This window comes from Mandrillus leucophaeus, unplaced genomic scaffold (genome assembly GCF_000951045.1).
Source record: "Mandrillus leucophaeus isolate KB7577 unplaced genomic scaffold, Mleu.le_1.0 Scaffold786, whole genome shotgun sequence".
NCBI lineage: Eukaryota > Metazoa > Chordata > Mammalia > Primates > Cercopithecidae > Mandrillus > Mandrillus leucophaeus.
Genome location: NW_012108541.1, coordinates 858060 through 867768, shown reverse-complemented (window position 1 = coordinate 867768; position 9709 = coordinate 858060). Strand labels below are relative to the sequence as shown.

The window sequence follows — 9709 nt, the reverse complement described above, 5'->3', positions numbered from 1 at the left end:
AACATAAAATGGACATTAGGCAACAATTGAAATCTAAATAAAGTAGGGATTTTAGTTAATACTAATGTATCCATATTGGTCCCTTAATTGTTAACATATGTATCATATTAATGTAAAATGTTAATAGTAGGAAAACTATGTGGGGAGTATATGGAAACTGTCTGTACTATCTTCACAGTTTTTCTGTAAATATAAAACTGTTCTGAAAAATAAAGTTTATTTTTGTAATCCCAGCACTTTGGGAGGCCGAGGCAGGAAGGTCATTTGAAGCCAAGTGTCCTAGAGCAGCCTGAGCAATATAGTGAGACACTATCTGTACAAAAAAAAAAAAAATTATATATATAAATTAGCCAGCATGTGCACTCAGGAGGTTGAGGTGGGAAGATCACTTGAGCCCAGGAGGTCAAGGCTGCAGTGAGTCTAGATCAGATCACTGCACTCCAGCCTGGGAGACAGAACAAGACCCTTGTCTCAAAAAATAAATAAATACATAAAGTTTACCTCAAAAGCATATGTGTGAGACAATCACGTAAGTTTGTTTTAATAAACAGAATAGAATTCCAGTTAAATAAGTAAAAGTATCTTAAAGTTTAGAGAGAAAACAAATGCCCAAGGAAGCAAGCAAAAGAATCAAAAAGAACAGTGAGAGGAAATATACTGTAGAGATAGTATAATTAAATCAATATGGTATACTGATGTAGGAACAGAGAAATAGATCAGGGAACAGAGTAGAGAATTCAGAAATAAAACCCAGTTTACATGAGATTTTAACACACAACAAAAATGTATTTCAGTGCAATGGGGGAAAGAGTGATTATTTAGTAAGTGATGCTGGGACAACTGGCTATTCATCTGATAGAAAATAGTTGGTCCAATATCTCATCTTATAAATAAAAAACAAATTCCAGATGGAGTAAATGCTTACACATAATAAATAGAGCATCAAGTTAGAAGAAAACCTGGGAGACAACACTTACAATCTGTTTCTTAACCAGAGAGAAAAAATAGCCATATTTGAGTTAATAAAAGTGAAAAACAATTGACGTTGCAAAGCTATCACAGATGAAACTATAGGCAAATTATAGACTTGGGAGAATACCTGCAAAATGATAACAGATAATAGGTTTGTAACCATGACCAATATACAAAGAGCTTTTAAAAATGGGCAAAAGACAAGCAACTCGATAGAAAAATGGGTAAAGGATGTGAAAAGGGAGTTCATGAGAACAAACCCACAGACATAAGCATAAAGAGGCTCCAGCGAACTAGTCATTAGAGAAATGCAAATTACAGCAAAAAATAATCACCACAACCAATCAGATAAAAGAAAAATTAGAGAGCACAATAACAATTGCTGACAGGATGAGGAGGAAAACAATGTACATTGTTTATAGCTGTTTTGTAAAGCAGTCTGACAAATATGTTTACATTAAAAATACACAGACACTTCAACCAGCAAATCACACTCCTAGGAATCTATACAATAAAAATAAAATCGCCAATAAAATGTTTATTGCAGCATTGCTCTTATTGCAAAATACAAGTAAGAAAAAAATAAATTTCCAGCAATAAGGTAATAATAAATCTATATATTGTGGAATATTAAGCAGCCAATAAAAAGAATGAATTACAGATTACCGTTTGACTTGAAAGGATTTTCCTGGATGTATCTTTGAGTGATAAAGTAAGACGCAGAGCAGGGAATACACCATGATCCCATTTTTAAAAAGCAAATATTGAACAAAACCCATAAATGTGTGTGTGTGCACACATGTGTATGTGAGAGAGAGAATGTGAACATGGAGACAAGCAGAAGAATACACACTAGCTTGCTGACACAAGTTACTTAAGAAGGGTGGTGGAGAATGCAGGGGTTGAATAGAAAACGTGAGCACAATGTATGAAACTATTTCATTTATGTTAAGCAAATTAATCAATGACCCTCTATAACGTGGATTAGGAATATAACATGATTGGTATGAGCGTCTATCTTCCACGTAGTCCCTAGTTTTTAAAAACTATGTTATTATTTTTTTCTAGGCTCCCTCCCATCATGGGACATAGCCTCTACTTTAAAACTTCATCACAATCATTTGGCATATTCTCTTCCATTGAACTGTCAGTTCTGTACAATGGAAGTCCCAAAATGTCTTGTACATTTTGTGACGATTCTACTTAAAAATACTGTTTTTCATTAACAGTCACCCCACAGTTTATCAAACTGAATTTTTGGACCCCACTTTTCAATTTGAGGTGCAGTTTTACACACAAACGCAAGTATGTACCTAAACATTAAAAAATTAGAAAAATAAGGAGCTGATTAATTATATATTTACTGTTTACTGAAATGTCCAGAAAATGAAAATACAAACTACGGAAAAATATGCATAAGGTATTCCATTTCAGTAAAAATCAGCAAAACCTTAGTTATAAATGCATACTTAACTATTTTTAAGTGAAAGAGAAAGCTGTGGAAAGTATTCCTCTTCACAGGTTAATAAAGGGGAGGGAAATAGAAAAGTACACATTACAAGTTTTACCTTTATCCATCTGGGTGTTACGTTACTTCACTTACTACAATAAGCAAAAAACTATTGCTTTGGAAATCTAAAAATATTAAGTAATGAAAACAAAGATAAATTGCAAACAATAAAATAAATTGAGTGTTACTTAGTACCTACCTCATAAGATCTGTTGTAAAGATTAAGTGAGGTAATTCATGTCAGGTGCTTAGCATATTGCCTAACATGTAAATGCTCAATAAATGTTAGCTATTTTTTAATTTTTTTAAAAAAAGACTACAGAGGGCAGTGGAAATTATGAAGCTGAAAACACAAGGCTTTTGAAAATGACATCGTGTACACAAGGCATTTTCCCCCATATTCCTGAATCTGGCCTCTTTTGGACTTCCAGGATTCATAGTTTGGTAACCATCCAGCTCATTAAACACATTCTCATTGGCAGGAAAAATAAAATTACAATTAGATAAATAAGGCGCTTAACAATAAAAAGAAGATGGCAATCTTTTGCCTGGAACGCTACCCTAAGAACTTCACGAACCATCCAAAGGCACTATGTATCTGTCACAACACTTCAAATGAGAACTACCTGGGCCCCGGACATCTCCATAACACTGGAGGAGTTGCAACAGGACATACAGATTGGAGAGTGAAGCCACAACTCTTCTCCGGGCCAGTCCAAGTTGGAAGTCCATTCCTAAACACAGAAATGCTACTCCCAACTCTGAGAATTTCTTCACAGGCCTGCCTACAAACATAGTAGTTTGATTATAAGTCTACAAACAAAATCTGGTCCATCAATACTATTCTTACTGTCCGATGAAACATTAAAATAGCCTCATAAGTTCAGGCATGGTGGCTCACACCTGTAGTCCCAGCTACTTGGGAGGCTGAGTTGGGGGGATCTGAGCCTGGAAGGCAGACGTTGTACTGGGCAGAGGTTGTAGTGAGCCGAGATCATGCCACTGCACTCCAGCCTGGGCGATAGAGCAAGGCCATGTCTTAAAAAACTAAAAAAGAGCAACTTCACAAAGTTCATGTACATGTTATTAATTTTACTACTCACATGGAATTGACTTTGTCTTCTGGCCCCTGCACTTGGCCTGTCACGGTGCCTTTGCTGGTATTCTTCACCCAGCCAACCACTCCTATTTTCCTAGCTTCATCTTCTGTATACTGGTTTCAGGAAAAAACAAGAAGAAGAAAGTGCAGCATCAAAAGTCTGAATTCATAACATACTTGATTCTAATATCCAAAAAATGCTAACCTAATAATCATTTTTTGTAGTCTATGACAACAATTGTATAGATGACCTACAGTAACACCTCTAATTATAAAAGAATCTTCACGTAAATGGTATCTTTTGTTAAATTCCGCTTTCAGTAAAAACAATTCCACTTTGATAAAAACATTATGAAAAAATATGCTTAGAGTGAGAATTATTTCAGTAACAGTTTCTATGATGTGTTTTTGGATACATAAAATTTAGCTGCATTGCCCTTAAGACTGCTAACACTAAATCACATTGTTAACTTGGGTTCCAAATGATAATCGATCCAAGATTCTCAATCACTGAGAAAAAAATATACAATTATGATCAGCATAGAGTATTGATAAGCAGAAATAGAGACTAAAACAGTTTGAAATTTCCAGTAAAAATGAGGAAAATCATTTTAATAAGAAAATTATAAACAACCCCATTAAAAAAGTAGGCAAGGACCCGAACAGACACTTCTCAAAAGTAGACATATGTGTGGCCAAGAAACATATGAAAAAAAGCTCAGTATCACCGATTATTAGAGAAATGCAAATCAAAACCACAATGAGATACCATCTCACACCAGTCAGAATGGCGATTATTAAAAAGCCAAAAAATAACAGATGCTGGCCAGGTTGCAGAGAAAAGGGAATGCTTACAAACTGTTGGTGGGAGTGCAAATTGGTCCAAACACTGTGGAAAGCAGTGTGGCAATTCCTCAAATAGCTAAAAACAGAACTACCATTCGACCCAGCAATCCCATTATTGGGTATATACCCAAAAGAATATAAATTTTTTCATCATAAAGACACATGCACACATATGTTCACTGCAGCACTATTCACAATAGCCAAGACATGGAATCAACCTAAATGCCCATCAATGGTAGACTGGATAAAGAAAATGTGGTACATACACACCATGGAATACCACGCAGCCATAAAAAAGAACGAGATCGTGTCCTTTGCAGGAACATGAATGGAGCAGGAGGCCATTATCCTTAGCAAACTAACACAGGAATAGAAAACCAAATACTGCATGTTCTCACATATAAGTGGGAGCTAAATTATGAGAACACGTGGACACAAAGAGGGAAACGACAGACACTGGGGCCTACCTGAAGATGGAGAGTGGGAGGAGGGAGAGGAGCAGAAAAAAAATAAGTATTGGGTACTAGGCTTAGTACCTGGGTCATTAAATACTCTGTATAATAAACCCCCATGACACAAGTTTACCTACATAACAAACCTATACATGTACCCCTGAACCTAAAATAATTTTTTTTTTAAAGAAAGAAAATTAAACTAGCAAGTACACTAGCATAAACATGCTGGTTTGCAGAGTTATTATAAGACTAAAAGATTCTGATGTTTTCTGTTGGCTCTGGAGTTGGCACAGAAATGTTATAATTGTGTATGGGTAGATTTCTCTCTCCTATCATTATTAATAGTCTTTTAAAATTTCCTTTTTCTAGATCCAAATTCAGTTATGCTATGTAAGTAGCAACATTTTGATTTTGAATTATTTTAACTACATCATACTAAAATTCCTATTGATCCAGTCTACTAGAACTATTTTTTTCTTTTGAGATGGAATTTCACTCTTGTCGTCCAGGCTGGAGTGCAGTGGTGCCATTTCGGCTCACTGAAACCTTTGCCTCCCAAGTTCAAGCGATTCTCCTGCCTCAGCCTCCCAAGTAGCTGGGATTACAGGCATGTGCCACCATGCCCAGCTAATTTTTATATTTTTAGTAGAGACAGGGTTTCACCATGTTGGCCGGGCTGGTCTCCTGACCTCAGGTGATCCACCTGCCTCGGCCTCCCAAAGTGCTAGGATTACAGGCATGAGCCACTGCACCCGGCCTTAGAACTGTTTAAAAACATACTCTTCTCCTGTATGGAGGCCAGGGTGATCAAGATCTCTACAATGCACATCCCCAGCTGTATGAAACAACATAAATCAAAATGCTAACAGCTAAGACTGATGTAAGAGATGGCCCTGAAAATAAATCACTTTCTTACTAGATAATAATGAAAAGGGAGACAATCTGAATTTTGGGGGATGGGGCTGCCTCATAATAGAGACTTTACCGATGGGAAAATATTGGAACCCTCAGGGGTTGGGAACCAGGGACCTAATCTAGTGACCCAGCTAAGATAGTAGGTGAAGATGCATGCCACAATTAACTTGTAGGAAAGGAGTACTTTAAAAAAGTTAAAATTTTAAAAGCAACATGGAGCCAGGCATGGTGGCTCGGCCTGTAATCCCAGCACTTTGGGAGGCCAACGAAGGTGAATCACTTGAGGTCAAGAGTTCAAGACCAGCCTAGGCAACATGGTGAAACCCTGTCTCTACAAAAATTAAAAAAAAAAAAAAAATTAGCTGAGCTGGGCATGGTGGCTCATGCCTGTAATCCCAGCGCTCTGGGAGGCTGAGGTGGCTGGATCACTTAAGGCCAGGAGTTCAAGACCAGCCTGGCCAACATGGTGAAATGCCATCTCTACTAAAAATAAAAAAGTAGCTGGATGTGGTAGCAGGCGCCTGTAATCCCAGCTCCTTGGGAGGCTGAGGCAGGAAAATCGCTTGAGCCTGGGAGGCGGAGGCTGCAGTGAGCTGAAATCGTACCATTATACTCCAGACTGGGCAACAGAGCAAGATTCTGTCTCCGAACTAAATAAATAAATAAAAGATAAATTTTAAAACGCAACATGGAGCTTAATCTGCTAAATCCTGGGAACCACTTCATTATACATCAGCGTGTTTTGTTTTGCAGTGTGGCATATGTACCTTGGCCTACAGGATTTCTTCCATCCAGAACATGTAGAAAATCCCATACTTTGTATTCAATACACCTAATCTAAGCGTTTCATTAAAATCACCCAAAGGGAGGTACTTTTGAATGTAGAAAATGTTAAGTAAATACTAAGAAGGGTACAATGTTTTTAGCGTTAATAAAAATCTCAATCAGTAATTTCAAAGAAATACACATATTTCTTCATTTGCTGTCAAGGACAGGGAGTAAATAGTAGACTAGCGCCAAGTAGAAAACTGCCCTATCTCTGTAATTGGGAATAACAGTGGAAAAAATGGCAAAATAATAAAGACTGTATTGACTTACCATTCTGAAGCAAACACCTGTATAAAAGAAAGATAAAAAGAATTGTCAGCTTGTCCGCCTTTAAAAAGTTGTGTATTTCCTGACTTAACTTTTATCTAGGTGGTCCCCATTTATCCTTGGTTTCACCTTCTGCAGTTTCACTTAACCCTCAATCAACTGCGGTCCTATAATATTACATTTAAAACTCCAGAAATAAACAAGTCATAAGTTTTGAATTGAATGCCTTTCTAAGTAGCATAGTGAAATCTCACGCTGTCCCACCTATGAATTATCCCTTTGTCCAGCAGATCCACACTGTAGACACTCCCTGCCCGTTGGTCATTAGGTAGCCCTCTTGGTTATCAGATCGACTGACTTGGTGGAACTGCAGTGCTCATGTTCAAGTAACCCTTATTTTACTTAACGATGACCCCCAAAACACAAGAGTAGTGATGCTGGCAAATGTGCCAAAGAGAAACCATCACGTGCTTCCTTTAGGTGAAAAGGTGAAAGTTCTCGACTTGATAAGGAAAGAAAAACATTGTATGCTGACGCTGCTAAGATCTAAAGTAAAGCAATCTTCTGTCTGTGAAACTGAGAAGAAGGAAAAAGAAATTTGTGCTAGTTTTGCTGTTACACCTCAAACTGTAAAAGTTATGGCCACAGTGTATGATAAATGCTTAGAATATCTAGGGTTCTACACTATCCGCAGTTTCAGGCATCTACTGGGGTTCTTGGACTGCATCCCGATCCGAGAACAAGGGCAAATCCCTGTATTTATTATGTGGTAAGTAAATGAAATAAGTAAAATGTTTAATATCTGAATGTATTTAGAAAGTGTTTTTGAAAATTAGTTTCTTTTAAAATGAAATGAGAAAAGGAAGACTTTTTGGAGAAAAATAGTAATATTCTGAGTCCAAATAAATAAAATGCTGCAGCACATATTCACTCTATTTTTAAATGCTAAATAAAACAAAATACTTATTACAGGTACAGTTGAGTGTACTTGGCATAAAATTTAGCTGTCCTCAACTTTTAAGATGTCTTCTTAAAATGCAAGGACTAAATACAAATTTAAATGTAATAAAACATTTGTGTATTTTATAGCTAGTTACAGAACCAATGAAACATATCAAGGAATGATATGCTTGACCATAACTTGGCTTCTGAAGCCTCAGTTCTTTTATTTATTTATTTACTTATTTATTTACTTACTTATTTATTTTAGAGACAGGGTCTTGCTCTGCGCTAAGGCTGGAACACAGTGGTGCAATCATAGCTCACTGCCCCCTCGAATTCCCGGGCTCAAGGGATCCTCCTGCCTTGCCTCCTGAGTAGCTGGGACTCCAGGCATGAGCCACCATCCCTGGCTCTGAAGCCTCAGTACTAATGGAAACTTACTGAAATGAAAATTATTCTTGGAATCTCTATAGTGTAGATTACATTATGTTCATACTTTGAACCATATAGGTTGAGAAGTATTGTTGGTCTTGGTTATGTTTTCCCTATCTAGACCATAATAAGCTGTTCTATATTGGCCAACTATGATGGTATCTTATACTTTGCTTACCCAGCCTGCAAAACTATGAGAGTCTCATCTCAGACAGAGGTCAAGAACACTATGGGACTTCATACCTTGGGTTGTTTGGAACCAAACATTGATACATAGAGAACTGGGCCCTAGAGTGGGGATGACACAAGAGGCAAGCTGGTTCCAAATTATCAAGGATATGTATTTATGATATGGGACCCCTTGAGGGAAAGGGAAGGCCTTCTTACATCTCTCCTGGGAATTGCAGCAATGACCCTAAATAACAGATCTCAAGTCAGTCCTTCAAATTGCAAGTTGGAAAACTCTTGATCCAAAAGGATGAATTAGAACAGGCTTCTTTGGGATAGATATGCCCCACATCTCAGCTCCTACTTGAGAGTTGGCTAAAATAGGCCTAAGTAAAGAAACTTCAAGAATGTATCAGGTGCAGAAATTCAGAGCTTGTTAGTACCTATTGCAACTTAGTTTTTATTTCTACCGAGAACACATGGTAAATTTGGAAATTTACTTTTCAGTACTCAAGAAGCCAAATGACAGAGAGAGAGAAAAAAAAAACACTTAAGTTTAGAGGAGAGGACATAGCAATTAAAAAACACTGGGAATGGATAAAAAACTGTGGTAGATTCACACAATGGAATACCATGCAGCTGCAGCAATAAAAAGGAATGAACCATGGATACAAGCAACAACACGTATGAATCACAAATGCATTATGCTAAGTAAGAGAGGCCAGACTCACACATACTGTGTAATTCCACTTTCTGGAAAACGCAAAACTATAAGGACAGAAAACTGATTGTCAGTTGCCAAGGGCCAGGAGTAGAGGGGAGAGTGCTACAATGGGGGGTGAAGAGATTCAGGGTGATGGGACTGTTCTATATCTCAATTGTGGTGAGGATTACATGACTGTATGCATTTGTTAAAAATTCACTGGGCCAGGTGTGGTGGCTCACACCTGTAATCCCAGCACTTTGGGATTAGCTAGTAATCCCAAAGATTACTAGACATTAGCTAGTAGATATAAAAGGAATTAGCAGAAAATTCCACAGCTAAGGCAGGTGGATCACCTGAGGTCAGGAGTTCAAGACCGGCCTGACCAATACGGTGAAATCCCATCTCTACAAAAATACGAAAATTAGCTGGACATAATGGCGGGTGCCTGTAATCCTAGCTACTTGGAAGGCTGAGACAGGAGAATCACTTGAACCCAGGAGGCAGAGGTTTCAGTGAGCCAAGATCATGCTATTGCACTCCAGCCTGGGCAACAGAGCAAGACTCTGTCT

At 37.6% G+C, this 9709-nt stretch overlaps 1 protein-coding gene across 1 annotated transcript in view; it reads right to left on the bottom strand.

Moving 5' to 3' along the window:
• Positions 1-381: 381 nt before the first annotated feature.
• The window catches only part of LOC105529844 (acylphosphatase-2-like), a 40387-nt gene continuing 31059 nt past the window's right edge, over positions 382-9709 (bottom strand). Inside the window, exons 3-4 of the mRNA XM_011967086.1 lie at positions 3586-3695; positions 382-445 (exon numbers count right to left, since the gene is read on the bottom strand). Of these exons, the coding sequence (XP_011822476.1) occupies positions 421-445; positions 3586-3695 (135 nt within the window). The 3' untranslated portion in view covers positions 382-420. The remainder of the gene's footprint in view (positions 446-3585; positions 3696-9709) is intronic.